General features: G+C 45.1%; 1 protein-coding gene across 1 annotated transcript in view; it reads left to right on the top strand.

The window, feature by feature from the left end:
* The window catches only part of avil (advillin), a 69,252-nt gene extending 44,315 nt beyond the window's left edge, over positions 1-24,937 (top strand). Inside the window, exons 13-19 of the mRNA XM_084316753.1 lie at positions 7,857-8,036; positions 8,221-8,372; positions 19,592-19,736; positions 20,534-20,722; positions 21,321-21,389; positions 23,483-23,587; positions 24,558-24,937. Coding sequence (XP_084172879.1) covers positions 7,857-8,036; positions 8,221-8,372; positions 19,592-19,736; positions 20,534-20,722; positions 21,321-21,389; positions 23,483-23,587; positions 24,558-24,671 — 954 coding nt within the window. The 3' untranslated portion in view covers positions 24,672-24,937. The remainder of the gene's footprint in view (positions 1-7,856; positions 8,037-8,220; positions 8,373-19,591; positions 19,737-20,533; positions 20,723-21,320; positions 21,390-23,482; positions 23,588-24,557) is intronic.
* Positions 24,938-25,627: the final 690 nt, after the last annotated feature.

The raw sequence follows: 25,627 nt of genomic DNA, 5'->3' as shown, positions 1-25,627 counted from the left end.
CTAGAGGTGACCATGGCATGTGAAAGATATCGTTCCCCTTTATTAGCAGGGGAAACTGGCCTGTGCTTGTCACACTTCCCACGAATGTAGGGGCGAAAGTCAGGGTTCCTGTAATGTTTCCTTTCTCCTGTCCTGGTTTTGTGTCATTCTCATCTTCCTCCTCATTCAACAGTTTAGTGTGGCCACACGCTCCGTGTTTCTCTGATGTCTGCTGTGCCACACTCTGACGGGGCTCTTCCTCTATCTTCCTCCTGACTCCCTCCCTCTGCCTGCCCAGGTTCTCTACCTCCTCTTCCTCTGCAGTATACAACTTCCGACGTACTGTCTCGCCATATGCCGCCAGGGCTTTCGGATAGAGATCCTGCGGGGTCAGTTTGGGGGGGGTATCTCGCCTAAGGGAGGTCTCTGATCTAGCGGAGGTTTCTGACCTAGCGGGGGTTTCTGACCTAGCAGGGGTCCCTAATTCCGTCTCCTCATATTCTCCTCTTATTGTCACAGTGCCCACCGGCAATTGCGTGACATAAGGTGGGGATGTTGGTTTCCCTATATCCGTCTCTCTCTGATTTAGCGCTAAAGCTTCCTGCCTGTATGCTCTCCCCTTCTGGGCGTAGAGCTTCATTACCCCCAACTCTTCTGTCCTCTTTTTCAACCTCTTTTTGCTGTTGTCGCCTGGCTTGTGGTTACGAATCATTACATTCATCTCTTCGCATACGTCGAGATCAAAAGTACCTCCGGAAGGCCATTTTGTGTCCCCGGCCTTTGTACGCCTCTGCCACCGGACACCAACCTTGAGAATTAGGTTCTTTATCAGCGGGTTCCGGTCTAACAGTATGTCCTCTGCTGTATGCATCGTTGTTTAGTGTGTATATGTGTTTATTGTGTTGTGTGTGTGTGTGTGTGGTTGTACTTCAGCTACTACTACTCTACAACTACCACTCCAGGACACAGTTAACCTAGATCTACTACTCTACAACTACCACTCCAGGACACAGTTAACCTAGATCTACTACTCTACAACTACCCCAGGACACAGTTAACCTAGATCTACTACTCTACAACTACCACTCCAGGACACAGTTAACCTAGATCTACTACTCTACAACTACCCCAGGACACAGTTAACCTAGATCTACCACTACAACGCTACTACAACTCGGTGTGTGTGTGTCTGTGTGTGACTGTGTGTGTGTGTGTGTGTGTGTGTGTGTGTATGTCGGTGTGTGTGTCTGTGTGTGTGTGTGTATGTGTGTATGTCGGTGTGTGTGTGTGTTTGTGTGTGATTGTGTGTGTGTGTGTGTGTGACTGTGTGTGTGTGACTGTGTGTGTGTGCGTCACAACCCGCTGTCTACCGGGACACAGGAATGTGTGTGTGTGTGTGTGTGTCTGTGTGTGTGTCGGTGTGTGTGTGTGTTTGTGTGTGATTGTGTGTGTGTGTGTGTGTGTGACCGTGTGTGTGTGACTGTGTGTGTGTGCGTCACAACCCGCTGTCTACCGGGACACAGGAATGTGTGTGTGTGTGTGTGTGTGTCGGTGTGTGTGTGTGTCACAACCCGCTGTCTACCGGGACACAGGAATGTGTGTGTGTGTGTGTGTGTGTCTATGTGTGTGTGTGTGTGTGTGTGTGTGTGTGTCTGTGTGTGTGTGTGACTGTGTGTGTGTGTGTGTGTGTGTGTGTCTGTGTGTAGTGACTGTGTGTGTGTGTGTCGTGTGTGTGACTGTGTGTGTGTATTGTATGTGTGACTGTGTGTGTGTGTGTGTGTGTGTGTGTGTGTGTGTGTATTGTATGTGTGACTGTGTGTGTGTGTGTGTGACTGTGTATGTGTGTGTGTGTGACAACCCGCTGTCTACCGGGACACAGGAATGTGTGTGTGTGTGTGTGTCTATGTGTGTGTGTGTGTGTGTGTGTGTGTGTCTGTGTGTGTGTGTGTGACTGTGTATGTGTGTGTGTGTGGTTGTGTGTGTGTGTGTTTTCTACCACCAGGGGTCAGCAAACCCAAGAGAGCAGCAAACCCAGGAGAGAGAGAGAGAGAGAGAGAGAGAGAGAGAGAGATAAAGATTTAGTGAGATGTGTGTGTGTGTGTGTGTGTTTGTGTGTGTGTGTGTGTATGTGTGTGTGTGTCTGTGTGTGTGTGCGTCTGTGTACAGACGTGTGTGTCTGTGTATGTGTGTTTATATGTGTGACTGTGTGTGTGTGCGTGTGTGTGACTGTGTGTGTGTACGTGTGTGTGACTGTGTGTGTGTGTGCGTGTGTGTGTGTGTGTGTATTGTATGTGTGACTGTGTGTGTGTGTGTGTGTGTGTGTGTAGGACAGCTAGCCTCTCTGTAGCAACAACCTCACAAGCCAATAAGAAAACGAACAATAGTGTTTGACACAGAGAATGCCAGCTGTGATAGTGTGTTTTGAATAACAGCAGAGCGGTACCGGTTTTTGTTTTTGAAAATTGAGAGTCCTATCTACAGAGGACAGAAAGGCACAGTTATGTGTGTATGTGGAGAGTGTCGTAAAGAAATCAGGGAAAAGAGTCGGGGAGAGGTTTGAAGAGATGGAGAAAAATTTGACCAGAGGTCGAAAACATGCAATTAAAATTGATTAGTGGCGTACTTATAGCCTGTTAAAAGAGGAATCGCCCCAGTGTAAACACCTCATCAGTCGTGTTCTTTTTAGCCGTCCATCCAGAAAACCAGTTCACACAACCAGCTCACTTTCTCCTCCCGCAGAAACTCTGACGGATATTTATATAACAAGCCCAACGCTTACCTTTTTTTGTCGACAACCGGCAGAATGTTTACGGGAGATTCCAGGAACTGGCCGTATGAAAAGGCCCGGTGGAGCGATCTACAGGTCAAGGGTCACCAAATGTTGTGGCTGATGGTTGTTTAACACAGCAGGAGACGATATTTCCAATTGTAACAAGTAGGTAATTTATTTAAGAAAAGAAGTTCTTAACAGCAAGAGCTATGGGTCGAGCAGAGGATCACCACAGCTTGAACAAAAAACACTCTAACTCTCAATCCCTCTGCCTGTCCCCTAAATCCCCTCTCAGTCCTGCCCCCCCATGACAGATATGATGACGTATCATATCATGTCAGATCTGACATGACGTACATTAAGATGATACGTAGATTTAACATCGGAGAGAGATAAGAACATTAAGAACATGAAGAGAGATAAACAAGATATGATGTACACACACGATATGATGTAAAACATTTAAGAACATTGAAGAGAGAGTGAGATGTGTGTGTGTGTGTGTGTGTGTGTATGTGTGTGTGTGTCTGTGTGTGTGTGCGTCTGCGTACAGACGTATGTGTATTGTATGTGTGTATTGTGTCACAGGGAATGTGTGTGTGTGTGTGTGTGTCGGTGTGTATGTCTGTGCGACTGTGTGTGTCTGTGTGTGTGTGTGTGTGTGTCTGTGTGACTGTATGTGTCTGTGTGTCTGTGTGTGTGTGCTGTGTCTGTGTGTGTGTGCTGTGTATGTGTGTGTCCGTGTGTCTGTGTGTGTGTGCTGTGTCTGTGTGTGTGTGCTGTGTATGTGTGTGTCCGTGTGTCTGTGTGTGTGTGCTGTGCCTGTGTCTGTGTGTGTGTGCTGTGTATGTGTGTGTCTGTGTGTGTGTGCTGTGTATGTATGAAAGAGAGAAAAGAACAAGATATGAAAGCGATACGATGTACGAGATTACCAGCACACAACGTGCCGTACTGAAATGTCCATCTGTCCAAGTTGTTTTAAGAACGTCAGCCAGACCGTCTTTCAGCACTGCTAGTTGACCTATATTAAACTAGTCCACCCCATACACATTTTCCCCAACAGCACTCTTTCGAAGTTGGTTAAGGTTAGAGTTTGTCTTAGAGCATGGCGATAGAACGCCAGGTAGTTTGCAGGCTGTTCGACGCGGAAATGGGCAAAGACACAGCTCGTCACGCTATTGGGCGCACATGTCACATGACCAAAAACGTGCGTGGCCAATCAGAGCGCAAAATGGGAACGTGGAAGGACAAGCCACTTGCCTAAAGCATAGACAGTGTTTATTATTAAGAGTCTGATAGTCCTAACAGTGTTTATAGAGTCAGATAGTCCTAACAGTGTTTATTATTAAGAGTCAGACAGTCCTAACAGTGTTTATTATTAACAGTGTTTATTATTAAGAGTCAGACAGTCCTAACAGTGTTTATTATTAAGAGTCAGACAGTCCTAACAGTGTTTATTATTAAGAGTCAGACAGTCCTAACAGTGTTTATTATTAAGAGTCAGACAGTCCTAACAGTGTTTATTATTAAGAGTCAGACAGTCCTAACAGTGTTTATTATTAAGAGTCAGATAGTCCTAACAGTGTTTATTATTAAGAGTCAGACAGTCCTAACAGTGTTTATTATTAAGAGTCAGACAGTCCTAACAGTGTTTATTATTAAGAGTCAGATAGTACTAACAGTGTTTATTATTAAGAGTCAGATAGTACTAACAGCTGGAAACCCCATATAGAATATGTGATGGCTAAGATGGCAAAGAGCATCTCAATTATTAGTAAGGTGAGACATGTACTCAATCCCAACTCATTGCACACTCTGTACTGTGCAATGATCTTGCCTTACCTGCATTACTGCACAGAGGTACGGGGTAACACATACAAAACAACCATAAATACATTGACTATCCTACAAAAAAGAGCAATAAGAGTAATAAACAATGCAGGATATCGGGACCACACACACACTGTGGTAAACTTTAAAACTCTGCAAGTTATGTACAAAGCAAGAAATAATCAATTACCGGTAAATGTAAGAAGCACATTTCTGGATAAAGAGGGGGGATACAACCTCAGAGGACCATTGAACTTCAAAAAACCTGTGATGAAAAACAACCTGAAAATAATGTGTATCTCCTCTTACGGAGCCACCCTGTGGAATGGGCTAGAGCAGCGGTTCTCAACAGGGGTGCCGCGGCACCCTAGGGTGCCTCAGAGAGCTACCAGGGTGCATTGAGATTAAAAAAAAATATATATATATATTCTTTTTGGATTACAGAAAATTATCACTAAAGTGCTATCTGTTGCAGCTGCACTGTTTTCCATGAAAATACCATATTTGGATAAGTTTGACCATTTCTCAAAATCTGAAAATCATTATTTAATAAAACACAGAAAAGGATCACTAAGTTACTCTGGATAAAAAAACCTTTACAGACAACATTGAGACAAAGTTTCCTGACACATCTCCATCCAAACTCTTGGAAGAACTCATTGAAATCTCATCTGATACCACCTGGAGAGCTAGTTTCAGAGTGTGGTGCTGAGTACCAAGTATCTCATGATGCAGCAGTTAAGGTGTTGATACCATTCAGCACCACATATCTGTGTGAAGCTGGCTTTTCATCCATGACAGCTCTGAAAACAAAATATAGGGCCAAGTTGAGCCTTGATGATGACATGCGTGTTGCCTTGTCAAAGATCTCCCCACGTATTGACCATATTATTAGCCAGCAGCAGCAGACCTCGCATTGAGCTAGAAATGTCCATTGAGTGAACGAGTGCTTATTTTCTGTATTTTATTTATATTTTTTGAGAAATGGTAACTTGGTGATCCTTTTCTGTGAAATGGTCACACTTATCCAAATGCAATTTTTATGGAGAACAGTGCAGCTGCAACAGATAGCACTTTAGTGATCCTTTTCTGTATTTAAAAAAGAATATATGATTTTCAGTTTTTGAGAAATGGTCACACTTATCCAAATATGCTATTTTTATGGAAAAGAGTGCAGCTGCAACAGATAGCACTTTAGTGATAATTTTCTGTAATTTTATTTAAAGAAATATGCTATTTGATTTAGCATATATACAAGCAGTGTAATGTCAACAGTACTAAGCCATTTAGACCTGAAACACCTGTTAATAATGCATTATATGGCCTGCATACAGGCACGTGCACACATAGAGCTCAAGGGGTGCTTGAGCACCTGCCTTTTTGAGCCTAATTAAAAAAAGTGCCATTTTGGGGGGGGTGTACAATTTTTTTTTTACCGTTACGCATATAGACTGCCCTTCCAACTGAAAAATGTCAGGATAGAATCAAAATATTAGGTAAAGAGAGAGAGATGCCCCATATTCCATTGCAGTTTGCACGGCCTCCTCAGCGTGCCTCTCCACGGACCTATATATTTAACGATAGAAACCGCTGTGGCGCATACAGTTGAATGCTGGTATTATACTCATTGAGGGACACGAAGAAGTCAAGTCTGATGGGATTTGGGAATCTCAAATACAAATCGGGATTGGAATAAAAAAGGCATTTATATTAAACAATACAGAATATACAGTACTTCTTGGGGTATGTAGGGTAAGCACTTATTCCCTCCCCCCTGAACATTTATGGAGATGTATGGGCCTTTTAAGTCAGTGATAAAAGTGTCTTTCAAGGATAAGTGAGCTCCTGCACTGATTATTATAGTTCAATATTCAATATTTGATCACCAAAACCCCCCAAAAAGCATAAAAAGGGGGCCCCCCCGCCCGAAAAGGGCCCTTAAAAATTGGGTTTGCGCGCTATGCGCGCTCGGTTAAAAGACACACAGGTATAGTGCCCTTTTCAGCCTTTGAGCACCTGCCCCTCTAAAATCCTGTGCACGTCCCTGCCTGCATATACACAAAAATGTGTTTCCCGGTTTATTAAATAATCATTATTTTGAAAGCAAGCACTTTTGTCACCATTGTAGCAAAAAAGACAGGACCGGAAAAGTCTTTATCATATGTAGGGGTGCCCTGGAATATTTTATTGAACACAGGGGTGACTTGGCAGCAGAAAGGTTGAGAACCCCTGGGCTAGAGGATGAACTAAAATATTGTGAAAACATAAATCAATTCAAATCTAGACTAAAAAAACATCTATTTTTGATAGGTACAGAAGGGAAGAAGAGCTTTAATTGCATAAAAAAAAAATATATATATATATATATATATATATATATATATATATATATATATATATATATATATGTATGATACCGTATTGTATGCTATATCATATCACATTATATAATCATATTATAGTTAATTTGTATATTATATTGAACTATATTTGCAGTATATACTATTATATTATGGTACTATATTATATTGTATATCATGTACTATATATCTCACATCACATTATATATGTGCTGTATACACTATTATGTACTATATACTATTATATATACTATTATATACTGCAGGTATACTATACTGTAATGTGTACTATATGTGTGTACTGTAATGTGTACTATATGTATCTAATATGTATGTATGTAATTAAAAAAAAAAAAAAAAATTATGAAACGTAAGTCTTCAGGGGTAGGGCCCGACAAGCCTAGCCCCTTTTCGGACAATTGGACAATGCTGCAATAGCAGCTGGTAAAACGTTGGTGATTTAAGGAATGACCCTGTGTCCAAAGCCCGAAATAAAAAATAACTGAACTGAACTGAACAGTGTTTATTATTAAGAGTCAGATAGTACTAACAGTGTTTATTATTAAGAGTCAGAGTCTCAAGAGTCTCAAGTTCACCAGCCGTTAGTTCTCCAGCCATTGGCAGCCGTCCGTGCCCACGGTTGACGGTTGTGGAGCCTGATGAACCATCTTTTCTCCATCCATATACATTCCTAGTTCCTCACAATATTATGATTGTGAATTAACCATTTAAAAAAGTTTGGCATGTCCCGAAATTGTGTTTTGTTTATCTCTGTCTAACTGACAACCACTTGAGGGGGCATGTGCTTCGAGCAACTGAGGTGTTGTGGTTGTGAATACACTGTCAGGGGGGGGTGGTGTAGAGCGACATCTAGTGGCTGAATGTTATCTATAACAACTTTTTTTTTGTCCCATTAGGGGGGCACTTCTAGGAAAGGGGCCTCTGACCCAGAACCACCAATAAGATTGTTCCAGGTCCGTGGTTCTGACCCCTGTAACACCAAAGCCATTGAGGTCCCGGCCCTGGCTAGCTCTCTTAACTCCAATGATGTCTTCTTGCTGAAGAGCCAGTCAGGCATTCACTTGTGGTGTGGGAAGGTAGGCAGTATGTCCTGCTCTGCAGAATATACATTTTAACATGTAGACCACTTGTTATTATAACAAATAAAAACAAATAAGCACCTAAAAAGGTTTTCCCACAGCAACTTGTTTTGGCCCAGATCACATTTGGTCACATTGTCAAACTCGATTAAGGGTATAATTGTCTTTATTAATCTACCAGGGATCGAGTGGAGATGAGAGGGCCATGGCAAAGGAGGTCAGCTCTGTGATTGGACAGTGCTCAAACTCTGAAGAGACGGTGACAGAGGGTCAGGAGTCCACTGCATTCTGGGATTTGCTTGGAGGGAAAGCTCCATATGCCAGTGACAAGAGGTAATAATGATAAACCTGCTGATAGAACTACTTGAGTCGGTGTGGCTGGCTAGTGTGGAGAGAGAGACCACCCTACAGAGACTGGCAGCGGTACCGCCGGCTCAGTCAGACGTCCCTATGGCTGTCCCCGACTAAGGATTTGGATAGTTGACTTTTGTAACTGAGGGGTACAATTCCCTGACTGTATTGATAAGTATGGTATCATTAAACCACTACCGCTTTATGTACTTTAACTACTGGCCACACAGTACATGATATAGATATGATGAACACTTTCCCACCATGAAACCAAGTCCACACAAATGTATAAGTCGAATATTTAATATATAGCAAAGGGTATATACAACGTTCACTTAATGACATTTATGATTTGAATGCACTTGTAAGGCAAATGAGTATTCGTAGGTAAATCAACATTGAATGTCCAATCTCTGGTTACGCAGGAAGCAAGTATACAACCTGGTTCTTTAGGGAACTATAGCGATGGTACTTAATGATTATAGCTGGATATACTAAAGGGGGTCCTGCTGGTTGTAAGTTAGTAGGGGGGGGGGGGGGGGGGTTTAGGAGAGCCGCCGGCGATATCCCATCTGGCCAACGATTTCTTGGGAGAATTCAGAGTGCTGAACACGGTGCCCACAGAACCTTGGTCCACAGATGAATACAGTTGGGCCCTCTTGTAGACGGTAGCTGCCGGTCCACAACGAAGAGACGTGAGGCGACCTCACTCGGGGTAGAGCGCCGTCTCACCTGGACTCCTCTCGGGGGGTAGTTCCAACACTCACCAGTGTTGGCTGTTATCCATGGCATAAATCAAAGCACCCAAAGCAAGTAGATAATCCAAGCCGTGTAGGGCTCGCCGTCGTCCGGGTAAGGTAATCCAATGTGCAGGTCCACTCGTCCTAGCCCAGAACTCCTCGGATGAAAGCACCACACGTGGTCTGCCCAGCCTGGTTAAGACTCTAGATAACGCGAGGAAAACGTTGGGGGTACTGCTCACTTTATAACTCTAACCGAACGATGCACCATACATAATAGACTATTATTAACTTAATAGAAATACGTCCCACTCGACGGTATAGTGCCAAACTATGACAATTCAACTATTAATCCACACGATGTCTCAATGCCATTCTGAGGCCAAGTTGACCATACTGCACCACACGTGTATCGTGGGTGAGGCTTAACGTCTCGCCACTAGATTGGAGGGTAAAGAACTAAGGGCTAAGGGACTAAAAAGGAAGTTCTACTTTACTTGCGCCATATATATATGCGCTGTGAACAAATAGTACCATTCGTATTTCGCCAGACGTATTCCTACGCGGAACCGGGCTAGTAACGACATGTTCGTCGGCACGATTGAACTTGAACCAAGGGGCTTGGCTGCTGGCGCCAAGTTCTTGTCCAATGAGAGAATGAAACTATTATGGGCTGTTAGTAGACTAAAGGGATATTCAGTGTATATGTACAAGGAATATACAAGGGATATCAAACGATATACAAATACTATTAAATATATATCCATAAATAAATATATATATTCGGTTTAATCTGATCCTTCACAACAGCCGCCCCCTAATTAGTCCCACCTAATTAGCTAAGCAGAGACAGATTAACCGCACTGTCTACCACTCAAGGTCCGCTGTAAGGGTCAGTCAACTCACAAAGTCGTGGGGTCATGGTCGTCATCGATAGTGTCTGGGAGTCTGGGCAGTTCTATTAGCCTCGCCACGGGTCGTGTGTAAGTTCGCCCTTGGACGAGCACCTCAGCTGCTCGGACCTTGCCATCGGCACCGGTGATCACTTTGCTTACGCGGCCAGCCGGCCACATAGCTCTGGGTAGTGACTGGTCGATAATCATGACGACTGTTCCTTCTGTCAAATTGTCTCTCTCTTTTACCCACTTCTGGCGGGTCTGTAGAGACGGTAGGTAGTGGAGTAGAAAGCTGTTCCAAAACTTGTCAGCTAGTACTTGACTGTACCTCCACATTCTTCGGCCGTTCGCTTCTTCAGGCCTGTACATTGTCTGGGGTAGCGCGGGTTCCAGCCGCTCCATCAAGAGTGTGTTGGGGGTGATTAAACTGGAAGTCAATCTGGGATGGAGCGAGGTGGGTCTTAAGTTCTGGGCCCATAGCTTGGAAGCTCTCTCTCAGCTCTCTTTCTCCGCCTTTGAAGTTTGTCCCGTGATCAGACAACAATGTAGACGGTTTTCCTTTCCGTGATGTGAATCTTCGGAAGGCCATAAGGAATGAGTCTGTGCTCATGGTTGGAAGGAGTTCGATATGTATCGCTCTGGTGGTCATGCATTTGAATACAATACCCCACCGCTTCTCGGTTCCTCTTCCTTTCTTTATATACAACGGGCCAAAACAGTCCATGCCTGTGGAGTGGAATGGCTTGTCGCCGAGTCGGAGGCGACAGGGAGGTAGGTCAGCCATCCGGGGTATGCTGGGCTGCGCGCGCCACTTTCGGCAGTCTAGACAGGTTCGCTGGAAGCGTCGCACTGCTTCTCTTCCTTGAAGTATCCAATAGCGACGTCTGATCTCCGCGAAGACTCTCTCTGCTCCTGCGTGGTGTACATCCTCGTCGTATTTCTTTATGATCAGCTCTGTGACCTTGTGTCGGCTGTTCAAGACTATCGGGTACTTAACGTCATCCGGTAGATTGGGGGCCCTCCGCAGACGACCACCCACTCTGATGAGATTATGGGCGTCGCTCTCGGGTGCCAGGTGGAGCAATCTGCTGTCTGATGGGACGGGCTTTCCTCCCTGTAGACAGTCTAGCTCGTCGGGGAACGAGTCTCTCTGGGCTCGTTGTAGTAGAAGAAGTTCTGCTTCTTCGTAGTCAGCTGCTGAAATGTCAGTGGTGGGCTGAATCTCTGGGTGGTGCCACAGGAATGTCTTTATCTGCGCACTCTGTAGGGTGAGGCAATCATCTATGTTGGGGTCTGTGGAGGCGACTGTGCTCAGTCCACAGAACATAGGTTTCTTGTTCTCAGCCTCCTCTTTACTCGCCTCCCGTGGGGTGGGCGTAGGCCACTCTCCTTCCGGGAGCTTGAGGAACTCTGGTCCGTCACTGTAGATGTTGTGACGGGTGAGGTCATCTAGGGACATTCCCCGGGTGATGACGTCAGCTGGGTTGTGTTTGGTGTCCACATACCGCCAGCTCGCTGCTTCTGTTAACTCTTGAATCTCTGTGACTCTGACTCCCACGAAGACCTTGTATCTGCATGAATCAGACTTGATCCATGTGAGTACTGTTGTGGAATCTGACCACAAGATTGTTCTGTGCACCGGAATGGTGAGTTCACGTTGGATTAACGTGGCTAGATGCGCTCCTGCTAGGGCTGCGCAGAGCTCTAGACGCGGGATAGATTGTTGCTTTCGTGGGGCTATTCTTGAGCGAGCCAGGATGAAGGCGGTGTGTATCTCTCCTCCCTTCTCTTGGGCACGCAAGTAGGCCACTGATCCATAGGCTACTTCGGAGGCGTCGCTGAAGGCGTGTAGATCCATCTTGCATGTCTCTGGCCTCACTGTGGGTGGGAAGTAGCTGCGGCGTATATTGACGCCTGGGAGTGAGCGGAGTTCCGTCTCCCACTCTCTCCATGTGGAGGCAAGGGGTGCGGGTATTGGGTCGTCCCAGCCCTGGTCCTTGTCCCATAGTGCTCGTACAATCATCTTTGCCCTGGTGGTGTAAGGTAGAATACATCCCAACGGGTCATATTGTCTGGCGAGTGTTCTGTACACACTCCGTCTGGTGGTCGGTATCGCCGTCGACCTTCCCTGCTCCGTGGTCAGGGGTTTGTGTCTATAGTGGAGCGAGTCTGTTTTGAAGCGCCAGACTAGTCCTAGTGTCATTTCTTGGGCTTCTCCTGGGATTGTCGCCATCCAGGTCTCACTGCTGGCAGCCTTGTCCGCGGGGGAGAGGCTGTGCAATACGTGCGGGTCGCTGCTGGCCCACTGCCTGAGATCAAAGCCGCCTTTGATCAGAGAGGCGCGTAGCTTGAGTAGGAGAGCCTCGGCTTCTTCTTGAGTCGAAACGCTTTGTAAACAGTTGTCCACGTAGAAACTGTTCTTCACACTGTGTCGGACCTCTTCATCTGCTGCTGGGTCCTCTGCGACGTGTTTCTGTAGTGCAAATGTAGCACAGCACGGGCTGCATGTAGTTCTGAAAGGGAGGACTTCCCATTGATAGATGGCGGGGTGCTCATCTCCGATCCTCTCTCTCCATAGGAACCGCAACAGGGGCTTGTCCTCCTCCACTAGTCTCACCTGCAGGAACATCCCTTTGATATCCCCGCTGATAGCCACCTTGTCCTGGCGGAAGCGTAGTAGCACGCCTAGTAGAGAGGGGCCGAGTGTGGGGCCGGGCAAGAGCTCTTTATTCAGATTTTGGGATCCGATCTGGTAGCTGCAGTTAAACACAATGCGATCCTTGCCGTTGTGGTGGACCTTGTGGTGCGGCACGTACCATGATTCGGTCGTCTGATCGGCCTCTTTAATGTCAATCTTTGTCACGTGTCCCGCTGTGATTAGCTTCTCAATCTCAGCGCGGTACACACTCTCTTGAGCGGGGTCTTTGGCTAGGCGCCGCTCTGTGTTCAATAGATACCGCTCCGTAGCGTCTTTCTTTGCGTGAAAGGTGGGCATTCCCTCTCGCCTCAGGAGTGGAGTTGCGTATCTCATCACTCCGCTGACTGTGACTCTCTTTGTCCCCTGCTCGAGGAGGTTTATGGCGTAAATGTCTTCTTTAGAACGAATGTCTTTCTTTTCGTTCTTAAAGGGCATTGTCTCTAGTGTCCATAGCCTCTCGACATGCTGCAGGAGAGTGGTGTCTTCTTCTGTCACTCTGGAGTGGAGGCAGCTAGTGGCTGCTGTTCGGTTAAGAGATTTAGCGAGGGGGCCTTGTAATGTCCATCCTAGGCGGGTCTCGACTGCTGCAGGACAGCCTCTGGGTCCTGTATGGACCCGGTCTATCGGGACTATGAGGTCTGCATGGTCGGAGCCTATCAGCAGGGTCGGGGTGGCGCCGTCTATGAGCGGGATAGGTAGTTGACGCAGGTGCACATATTTATCCATCAGCTTGGCGATGGGGTAGGTGTACTGTGATAGTCCTATTTCTTGGCTGGTGAAAGCATTTGTAATCCTATACCGTCGCTCTGGCTGCCCGCTTGCTGCGATAGTGAAGGAGACATTCTCGCCTTTTATCGTCTTTAAATCTCTTCTTATTGTCCGAATCGTCATTTGGTTCTCGCTCCCCCGCAGTCCCAGCTGGGCCGCAGCGGACGCGAGCAGAAGGGTCTTCTCTGACCCGTCATCAAGGACAGCGTAAGTGTCCATGACTTTATCTTGGTAGCTCAATGTTACACGGACTACCTTTAAGAGCACTTGGGCGCCGCTGCTGCTGGCGGGGTCAATGTACATGACACTTGCCTTTGTGCTGCTCGATGGTGCAGGTGCAGGCTTTCTTCTGTTACTGTCGTGTAGGACATCTAGGTGGGCTCCGTCACACCGACTGCACCTCTTCTTTAGGCGGCACTCGGCTGCCATGTGACTGCGCGCACATCGGTAACAGCGCCTGTTGGACTTTATCCATTGACTCACTTCTTCTGCATTCATCTTTGTGAACAGGTCACATTGTGACAGCCAGTGTTCCTTCTCGCAGTACGGGCACACCATCTTCCACTTCTCTTTTCTCGAGGGGGTACTGTGGTTCTTACTGCTCGGTACTGATTCTGATTGGTGCATGACAGTCACCGATCTTCTTCCATCGTTTATTCTCCTGGGTCCCTCTCTGGAGCTTGGTGTGCTCCGCACGAACGTATCCAGTCGTAGGCTGCTGACTTCTCTCGCCAGGAAGTCGGCTAGATCGAGGAGGGATGGTTCGGGACCGTTAGGATCACGGTGGTCTCTCTGCCGCCTGAAGCGCTCTTGTCTGGCGGGTGGCAGCTTCTCTAAAATCCTCTCGACGTTAGAGTTGGCGTATAGCTCGTGCATACCCTTTTCTCGTTGCGCTCCCAGCATCCCTACCAGGGACTGCACTTTTATAGACAGGTCGTCTAATGAGCGATTGTCTGTTGCTGGGGGTAGGCGGTCAATATGCCTTATCTCTTGGATTACGTAATCCCATATACGTCCATATCTCTGGTCCAGCGCTGCTAGAGCCGCGGTGTATGGGGTCGTAGAGGTGGCATAGGCTAGCGCTATATTGTGCGCTCGGGGTACTTTCAGGTGCTTCAGTAATATTGCATACTTGTGGCGTTCATCAGCGACATCCACCATCATTGTCTCTAAGCACATCCGGAGCTCCGTGTACTGTGCTCGATTCTCATAGGTGAAGTCTGGAAACGTCGGTGTGCCAATGTATGACGCCGTGGATGGCTGATACATCGGCGAGCGTTGGGGGAGAGGCCTCCTAGGCAAGTCTCCTCTTGCGCCTCTCTGTGGGCTGGTACCGGCAGGGTACCATGGCCCGCTGGTCCAGGTGCTATTCCTCGGGGCTGGTCGTGCGTCATGCTCACCCGTGAATAGAGTCGGGGGTCTGTAGCGCAGCGCCGCGGGGGTATAGCCTGGGCTGTACTGGACCTCCTGGTCCGGTGGAGTACTGTGCTGTCGTCGGGCTTGGTTCTCCTCCTCTCCCTCTTCTTCTTCTATCAGGTCCTCTAGATCCTGTAGTCGTTTATTTAGCTTCTCCGCAGTGTATGCCGCTCCTTCCTTGTAGCTGGGTCTCGCTTGGACCGGTCGGGGAAGGGGGTCTGCGGGGGGTATAGGCTTGGTCTGTTGGTCAAGTTCAGGGTCGCTTGCTCGGTTAGGGGATGCTGCCCTTGACTGTTGTCTCGACGAGTTCCTTGAACCCCTGGCGGAGGGAGAGGGTGTTGCCTTGGTGATCAGCTGCTCCATTAGCTGCGCTTGTAGTCTGTCGCGCTCGCCCTGTAGTCTGTCGCGCTCGGTTTCGCGCTGGATGAGAGCGAGGTCGCGCTCTGCCTCTCTTTGGGCACCGTCAGCGGCGCGCTGGGTGTCTGCTCGGTCTCTTGCCATATTCTCTTCCGTCTGAAGGCGTCTCATCTCCAGGCGTATGCGCTCTTCTTCGCTCCGTTGCTGCGTCTGGAGTCGATCGCGTTCACCCTGAAGTCGATCGCGTTCACCCTGGAGTCGATCGCGTTCGGTAGAGGCTGTCAGGCTGACGAGGAACGCCTGTGATAGCATCCTCTCCGCTTCGCTGGGGGAAGACGGTTGTAGAGGTGAGCCGCTCCTGGCTGTACTCGTTGGGGAGTCCTGGAGCTCTATCTCCTCGGCGCTCTCCTCATCTTGTTCCGTGCAGAGTTCTCTCTCTGTAGGGTTGTCTTCCTCCCGGGGCTGGTCGGGGACTACTTCTTCGGTATTGGCGGGGGGTAAAGGCATGTCAGCTCCCTCCTGGTCCCCACCGTGAGCTTGGTCAGTTACATTAGAACCCACTAGGGCCTCTGTGGTCAGGGTAACCTGGTCGTTAAGGTCAGACATAATTTTACTTTCTACTTTTACCGCGTTTACCATTTGTCGAAGGCTAGGTAGTTGACTGACAGCGTAATCCTCTAAGTACTGAGGTGTCTGTCGTCTGCGCCGCGGGCGTTCTACGTTAGGAGGACCGTTTCGTGGAGTGTTCATCATAGGCCATTTCAATATTAATAACACTATATTAATATTACACTAGTTACCCTCCGGCTCGAAGGACCAATTGTAACTGAGGGGTACAATTCCCTGACTGTATTGATAAGTATGGTATCATTAAACCACTACCGCTTTATGTACTTTAACTACTGGCCACACAGTACATGATATAGATATGATGAACACTTTCCCACCATGAAACCAAGTCCACACAAATGTATAAGTCGAATATTTAATATATAGCAAAGGGTATATACAACGTTCACTTAATGACATTTATGATTTGAATGCACTTGTAAGGCAAATGAGTATTCGTAGGTAAATCAACATTGAATGTCCAATCTCTGGTTACGCAGGAAGCAAGTATACAACCTGGTTCTTTAGGGAACTATAGCGATGGTACTTAATGATTATAGCTGGATATACTAAAGGGGGTCCTGCTGGTTGTAAGTCAGTAGGGGGGGGGGGGGGGGTTTAGGAGAGCCGCCGGCGATATCCCATCTGGCCAACGATTTCTTGGGAGAATTCAGAGTGCTGAACACGGTGCCCACAGAACCTTGGTCCACAGATGAATACAGTTGGGCCCTCTTGTAGACGGTAGCTGCCGGTCCACAACGAAGAGACGTGAGGCGACCTCACTCGGGGTAGAGTGCCGTCTCACCTGGACTCCTCTCGGGGGGTAGTTCCAACACTCACCAGTGTTGGCTGTTATCCATGGCATAAATCAAAGCACCCAAAGCAAGTAGATAATCCAAGCCGTGTAGGGCTCGCCGTCGTCCGGGTAAGGTAATCCAATGTGCAGGTCCACTCGTCCTAGCCCAGAACTCCTCGGATGAAAGCACCACACGTGGTCTGCCCAGCCTGGTTAAGACTCTAGATAACGCGAGGAAAACGATGGGGGTACTGCTCACTTTATAACTCTAACCGAACGATGCACCATACATAATAGACTATTATTAACTTAATAGAAATACGTCCCACTCGACGGTATAGTGCCAAACTATGACAATTCAACTATTAATCCACACGATGTCTCAATGCCATTCTGAGGCCAAGTTGACCATACTGCACCACACGTGTATCGTGGGTGAGGCTTAACGTCTTGCCACTAGGTTGGAGGGTAAAGAACTAAGGGCTAAGGGACTAAAAAGGAAGTTCTACTTTACTTGCGCCATATATATATGCGCTGTGAACAAATAGTACCATTCGTATTTCGCCAGACGTATTCCTACGCGGAACCGGGCTAGTAACGACATGTTCGTCGGCACGATTGAACTTGAACCAAGGGGCTTGGCTGCTGGCGCCAAGTTCTTGTCCAATGAGAGAATGAAACTATTATGGGCTGTTAGTAGACTAAAGGGATATTCAGTGTATATGTACAAGGAATATACAAGGGATATCAAACGATATACAAATACTATTAAATATATATCCATAAATAAATATATATATTCGGTTTAATCTGATCCTTCACAACAACTTTGATTGGCCGAAATTTGACGATAGTCGACTGGTAGTCGACTACCCCCCTGAATGCATTTTTTTTAAATAAAGTATAATATTTAATCATCTCTTTTTTTTTTTTTTTTTTGGGCTGTGGGGGTGCTTAATGTCTGAAGGAGTGGACTGAAGGCTCCTTGTCCTCTGCGAAAGCATGCAATTGGTCCACTGATACATATTTTTTTTTTATCCACTTTTTTCTCCTTATTTTCTATTTTTCTTCCCATCCCAATTTCGTATTTCCAATTCTCCCCTCCCCTGTCTTGAACGTTGCTCGACTATGCCCCCCACTGGTCGGTTGTAGAGAGGATAGAAGCCTTGCATCACATGTTCCCTCCGGCACATGAGGAGGCAGCCTGTCACATCTTTTCGCCTGCCAGGGCGGACTCTCATTGGCGAGGTGTAACGCATGGGAGGCTCACACTACCCTCGCCACTTCCTGTCTCTGCTGTGCAGGCGTCTCCCAACCAACCTGCAGGGGTCGCTGTCCACAACGTCCAATCCCCACCCATCGACTTCCACCCGCTGACTCTGCCAAATGAGCCAGTACGACGGCCGGCCCAAGCCGAAGGCAATGCTGAGACTGGGATTCGATACCGGAGTCTCTTGCATTGGTGATGAGCGCAATCTCTGCTACGCCACCCAGCCGCCTATGTCCACTGATACATCTTGATATTTGTCTAGTCTAGTGTGTTCATTAGATGGGTGAAATCCTCTTTCAGTGCCTCTGTGCCTGTTTTCTTAGGCAGTTAGCCTGGTATGCGCGCCATTAGCGTTAGCCACGCTTCTAGGCTTCATTGCTTTCGGAAAGAATGATAAAAAAAAATAAGATATTATAATAATATTTTATTTATTTAAATTTTTTTTGCATTCGACTAAGAGGTTGGCAGTCGACTACGGCTCCTTTCGATCGATTAGTCGATTATTCAACTAATCGGGGTCAGCTCTTAGCAGTGTTCGTGGGTGGGAAGCCGGTAGGATAATGAGTCCTGGTCGTTGCAACAGCGACTCCTACTGGTCACTCCTGCCTGTTCAGCAGGGAGGAGATCTGGGGGAGATGGCGTGAACCTCCGCACGCACACGCTCTCCCAGTGAAACTCCTCGCTGTCAGGTGAAAAGAAGCAGCTGGTGACTCCACATGTATCGGAGGAGGCATGTGATCTACACCCTCCCCAGTCTGGCAGTCGGGCAGCGCAAGGACCGGGAAGGGAATAATGACAGAATTGAGGATGGGAGCAGATAAAAATACACGTATTTACACACATACCTGGGAGTTGGCCACGAAGCAGCTCCTTTTAAACAGTTTGGGGTTGAGTGCCTTACTCAAGCATCTTGACAGCAGTCGTTTTTGAGGGTTCCCAGCAGGTCTGCAGATTTTAACCAGCAACCTATCGATCACAAGCCCTCTTCTCTAACCTCTAGGTCAGAGTTTCTCAAATTCAGGTCCGGGGACTGGTGCTGGTCCCTGGGATATTGCTGAGTGGCCCTTGGCCTGGTTATCTGGTGTAGAAATAGGCTGTTTTTCAGTATTCGTTTTAGTTGTGGTCACTGAAGGTGGAAACATTATTGCTTATAAACATTATTTGCGGCTCTAGGCTAATGTTGCCCCTGAAGACAACCCTATAGGGTATAGCAATATAACTATATTTATCGTTTATTGTCTGTCAGTATAAGGTAATCATATTATTGGTTTTCTTAAGGTGTAATACGATAATCCGATATAATAATTATTGGTATTGTGAATTGTGATACCCAATTTTGTTTAAATGATTAATATCAAGTAAGATTTCTCAAAGAAAGTTGAAAATTCAAGTCTTAGTTTGATATCACAATTGTCCAATATGACGATCACCAAGGGGATTATCTAATGTGATTTGGATCGAATTATAATATGATATGATATGATAAGATACATTTATTTATATTGCGCCCCTCAACCAATAGTTACATCAGCCCCGGGGCACAGTATACATTATGGTATGAGTATCTAAAATATTTGTCCTGATTATTGTCATATAGAGTCTATATATGTATTTAGGCTTCTGTTCCATGTTTGTGTGCGTTCCTCCACAGACTACAGCAGACGGCCTCGGACCACCAGCCGCGGCTGTTCGAGTGCTCCAATAAGACGGGCTGCTTCATCGCAACCGAGGTGACCCAGTTCACACAGGAAGACCTCATCGAGGACGACATCATGCTGCTCGACACATGGGACCAGGTTTGCAAAGTCACTAGTGGTCCCCACTGGCCAGCCAAGCCGCAAAGTGTATCCCTTTAGTATATATATAGTACTAATTTATACATGTTAGACCCAGTTTAATCACCTGTACATTGTATATTACTATTGCACAAATGCTGTCTCTCTCTCTGTAATAACCCATATAACTCTATGATAGCCTGTACAATAATGCTATACAATAATACCATATATATATCCACATCTAGACTGTACATACCTGCATATAATCCTTTTTACATATCTGTAGATACTATATCTATATCTGTACATATCCCTTACCTACTCTTACTAGTTACGCTGCTGGCCAGTACGACTTACTACCATAGTGTCTTTATATAAACCTGTATCACTGTACATATTAATACTACAACTCTGTACATACATCTGATTAGCACTATTACTCAGTAGTACTAATCTATATATTTTATATCCAGTTTAATCACCTGTACATTGTATATATTACTATTGCACTTTACTGTTACATTTGCACTCTGGTTGGATGGCAAACTTATCTTCGTTGTACTGTACTTGTGCTGAATGATGACAATACATTTTGAATCTAATGTAATGTAATCTAATGTAATGCAATCTAATCTAATGTAATAATGTAATTTAATTTAATCTAATGTAATGTAACCTAATTGAATGTAATGTAATTTAATCTAATCTAATAGAATTTAATCGAATCTAATGTAATGTAATCTAATCTAATCTGCAAGTGGTTCTCTTTCCCCCACAAACCCTGCCCTCCGTCCGTGGTGTGCTCCTGGGCTCAGGTCTTCCTCTGGGTGGGCGATGAGGCGAACCAGGCGGAGCGCCGGGAGGCGGTGGTCACCAGTCAGGAGTACCTGCGCACCCACCCCAGCTCCAGAGACCAGGACACCCCCATCCTCCTGGTCAAGCAGGGCTTTGAGCCCCCCACCTTCACCGGCTGGTTCTCTGCCTGGGATCCCTCCAAGTGGAGCGTGAGTGAAATGGATCTGTGTGTGTCTGTACAGTCTGTATCAAGATATCAGTATCAGAATTCTTCATTGCCTATATTTATTGTAACTAGGGATGTCCGATATTATCATTAATTATATTATTAATTATATATATTTTTTTTTTACATTTATTTAACCTTTATTTACCCAGGCAAACAAGTAAGAACTAATTCTTATTTTATTTATTGTGAAAAGTATGCATAATGTTGTGTTTTTGGGGGGGAAACCCAGCATATATCGGTATCGGTTGATATCGGTATTGGAAATTAAGAGTTGGACAATATCGGATATCGGTAAAAAAGCCAATATCGAACATCCCTAATTGTAACGATAGGGCATACAGACCCTCATCTGCACCTTTGTTTACACTGTTTATTTTTCCCTCATATTTTTATATTCAGATCTAATCTTATTGCCTATATTTATGTCTTTCTACTATTACCCTGCCTGTACCTCAATACCCTCAGGGACAGGTGGAACGGAATCCCAACCTGCCCATGACATAAGAGCAAAATGGCTGCCTTGTGAATACAGTCAATAAGATGTAATATGTAAAGAAATGCTTCTTTCTCATTACCAGGATGGACAGAGCTATGAGGAGATGAAGAAGGAGTTGGGGAACGTGACAGCGGTGGTTAAGATTACAAACGTAAGTATGTTATGACTCATTATGAAAGCATGTCAGTCAACACAGAGAAATCGTATCTTATCTTTATGTCTTATTATTTTATCTAAGTCTCAGCTGAGCCCTAATTAACAATAGCACTGAGTTTGAATAATACATAATGATAGGGGCATAATAATAACTAGCACACTATACCGCACCATTATCTGCAAACTAACAGAATGTTTCATGGTTCCATGAGGGGGTTTCCCTTTAGTATCCAGAAAGATTAAGAGCAATTTAATTGAATGAAACTATGGCCTTCTTATGTTGCATAGTAGTAAAGTCATTGTAGAGCAAATCTTTTTTTTGCCCGAGGTTATGGAAATGGAAAATGTTCTTTAATGAAGAGAAAAAATATTATCAAAATGTTAAAGGAATACTTCAACATTTTAGGAAATACACGTATTTGCCATTTTCCCTAGAAGATAGATATCCGTTTCATCTCTGTGCATCCATTTTGGAGTTGTTGGAAGTTGTATTCCTTAAGTTTTTACGAAGATAGGCTAGCTGCTCCCTACTGCATCCAGTCCTCGTGCTAAGCTAGGATAGCTGCTCCCTACTGCTTCTAGTCCTCGTGCTAAGCTAGGCTAGCTGCTCCCTACTGCATCCAGTCCTCGTGCCAAGCTAGGCTAGCTGCTCCCTACTGCTTCCAGTCCTCGTGCAAAGCTAGGCTAGCTGCTCCCTACTGCTTCCAGTCCTCATGCTAAGATAGGCTAGCTGCTCCCTCTGCTTCCAGTCCTCGTGCTAAGCTAGGCTAGCTGCTCCCTACTGCTTCCAGTCCTCGTGCTAAGCTAGGCTAGCTGCTTCCTACTGCTTCCAGTCCTCATGCTAAGATAGGCTAGCTCAGGGGTCAGCAACCTTTTTGACATGGAGTGCCTGTTTGAAATATAGTTGTAACTAGTGTGCCTCAACAATATTCCATGCATCGTAATTTTTTTTTCTCATAATCAGGTATTTTTAATGATAATTTTTACATTATTACATCATTATTGTTATTGTTATTATTAACAATATTATTATGATGGTTGTATCAACCCTAAATCTGAGTTTGGGGGGGGGGGGGAATGCAATGCAGACAAACAGCTGCATACAGTGCGACCATTTCACTCACATTTGGCCATTCATTTTTGGACACATCACACACCATCGGTTTGTGTACTGTACGTGTGCTGTCATAGCTCCACCTACAGGCCTAATGGAGAACACCAGGAGAACACCAGGATGTGAATGGAGGGTGAATGTGAGGTATATCGTGTAAATAAGTTTTGATTGATCGCAAAATAATAATAAGTTACCAGAACTTAAAAATATTGAGTTCAGTTACTGCGCATTAAGGTTTTCAGTTTTCAATCCATAATAAGTTAACAGAAAAATAAGTACACAACCACATTATTTCAACCTAATAAAACTTGTTTTAAGAACACAAGTTGACTTGGTAATACTCACATTTTGAGTAAAAAAAAAATGGCTTTTAACATGTGCAATGTTCAATGAAATAGAAAAATAAATAATACAATTTGTTGATTAATCCCACTGGTCACAATGGTGACCGTAATAATGTTTTTGTTATAAGGCTCTGCAAATGTTACTGAATGATGTAGCAATGTATTTCCAGCTAAATTGAAATAATAAACAAATAAAGGGTCTCAATTAAATATGTGGTAGTAAAAATAACCTGTGGGAGGATTTCAACAAGATAAATGCGACAACAGTGCAAAATATTTCACTATAATATTTCAAAGCAATTTTTTTTTTTTTTTTTACTGCTGCCCCCTGTGCCTATGCAAATGCCCCCGCGTGCCTATGCAGGCACGCGTGCCTAGGGTTGCCGCTAGCTGCTCCCTACTGCTTCCAGTCCTCGTGCTAAGATAGGCTAGCTGCTCCCTACTGCTTCCAGTCCTCATGCTAAGCTAGGCTAGCATGCACCTGGACCAGACTCTGGGGCTACTGGACACACAGAAATGGAACTGATACCTTCTTGTCTGTCTCCAGGGGAAGATGGCAAATAAGTGTACATCCCAAAAGGTTGGAGTGTTCCTTTAAGTTAACCCTTTATAATTCCACTACTTCCATAGGAGCAGAATGGTGTCAAGACAAGCTTTCAGTGCTACCCACCAGAGGATTTGGTCAACAAGCTCACGAATGAGCTGCCTGAAGGCGTTGACCCCGCCCGCAAAGAGGTAGTTTGTGTGTGAAGGAGCAAGCATGCAAATTGTGAATTTGAATCTGCTATTTTTCTCCACCAGGCACTTTGTAGGAAGAAAGTACATTTTAGTTTTGTATATTGTATATATTTTTTTTTACCTACTTTTTCTCCTCCTTTTTCTGTGATTTTTCTCCCATCCCAATTTCCTCTCGTGCCAATTCTCCCTCCCCTGTCCTGATCGTTGCTTGCATGTGCTCCCCACTGGCCGGTCGTAGGGAGGATAGAAGCCCATCACATGTCCCCTCCGATGTGGAGGCAGCCAGTCACTTCTTTTCACCTGCCAGCGCGGACTCTCATTGGCGAGGTGTAACGTGTGGGAGGCTCACACTGCCCCGCCATCTCCTGTCTTTGCTGTGCAGGCGTCCTGACCGACCTGTAGGAGTCGCTGTTTACAACGACCAGATTACCACCCATCGACTCCCCTCCCGCTGACTCTGCCAATTGAGTCAGTATGACGGCCGGCCCAAGCCGGAGGGCAACGCTGACAGCCGGATTCGAGACCGGTGTCTCTTGCGTTGGTGACGAGCGCAATGTCCGCTGCGCCACCCAGCCACCCCTGTATATTGTATATTTTGTAGAGTGTTTGGTCTTAATTATTTTACTTGTTTACTGTATGAAGCACAATCTCAGGAGGGTCATACAGAACCAAGCATTTCACTGTAATGTACATGTACCTTATACATTATGTGACAAATAAAGAAAAGCATTCCTCTTGAAAATAAAATGGATATTAAGATAAGATAAGATATTCCTTTATTGATCCCCTTGGGGAAATTCAGGTGTTTTATTTATTTTTTAAGATATGATTTTTTATTTTATTTTTAAGATTAATTAAGATTACTCATTATCTTTTATCTTATCTCAGTGTCTAAAAGACTAAACGTCTAAACGTCAAGGTGTTCCTTTAGTGCAGGTAACTGAAGTTTGTTTGAACTGTTTTTCAGAACCACCTCTCGGACTCCGACTTCAACGCCATATTAGGAATCACCAAGGCCGAGTTCGCAAGGCTGCCGCAGTGGAAACAACTGCACATGAAAAAAAGCAAAGGCTTATTTTAATAACACAGTCTCAAAGGCTTATTTTAATAACACAGTCTCAAAGGCTTATTTTAATAACAGCGTCTCACTGAGCCGTGCGGTCACTGCCCTGCCCTGTGACTGTCCTGGAGGCAGTAAATCTTGACGGACATCGCCGATGCCCTGTTATCTCTGTTTACTCATCGTACCAAAGAAAACTACTAACCTTTGTACTGACTTTTACTATTATGCACTCTCCTACTAAGGAATCTACCTTGCATATATTACTACCTATACTATGCTAATATGTCTACTCTATACATGCACTCAGGACTGTAGCACTCAAGTTCGACACTGTTCTGAAGAACAATGTTACTGACCCTTAGCTGCCAGAGTTCTACCCTTCCTGCTGACCTGTGTTACAGAATTTGTATATAAACTAAATAACTAAATGTAAATGTACCTAGACTGCATTATTGCATATTGTTTCCCATCTCATAATTTATTGCACGCCTGGCCATCCTTGTTGGGGGTATCCTTATTTGAATTGCCCCTCTGAGATTTATTTTAAATTTTTTTTAAACAAAACATACCTACATACATACATTTATGAAATAATAAAAATATTATGAAATATAAAATAAAGAAAATAGATGTTCAAATAAAATAATTATAAACAATTAGATTTTCAGTTCATCATCATCATTCGAGGGTTGAGATCAGGTTGATTCAATAAAATTGTGAGCCTGTGAAGACCACCAGATAATAGGCCATACATAGAACTTGACTGGCAATAAATGTTATAATCAGAGCTACTCATTTCTATGAATTCCAAAATTAGCCAACATCAAGTAAAGAAAAGTAATCTGGCTTTTCACTTTACCTCAATGTCATAATGAATCTCCAGATAAAATTACTTCCCCTATAACTTATGAGTCCATGATCTATAATGTATAAATTGTGAGGCCATATATAACTTTGAACCTATAAGACCATAT

Source organism: Notolepis coatsorum (genome assembly GCF_963971535.1).
Source record: "Notolepis coatsorum genome assembly, chromosome: 6".
In the NCBI taxonomy this organism is placed as follows: domain Eukaryota; kingdom Metazoa; phylum Chordata; class Actinopteri; order Aulopiformes; family Paralepididae; genus Notolepis; species Notolepis coatsorum.
The sequence above is the reverse complement of the archived record's forward strand: the minus strand, read 5'-3'. Positions and strand labels throughout refer to the sequence as shown.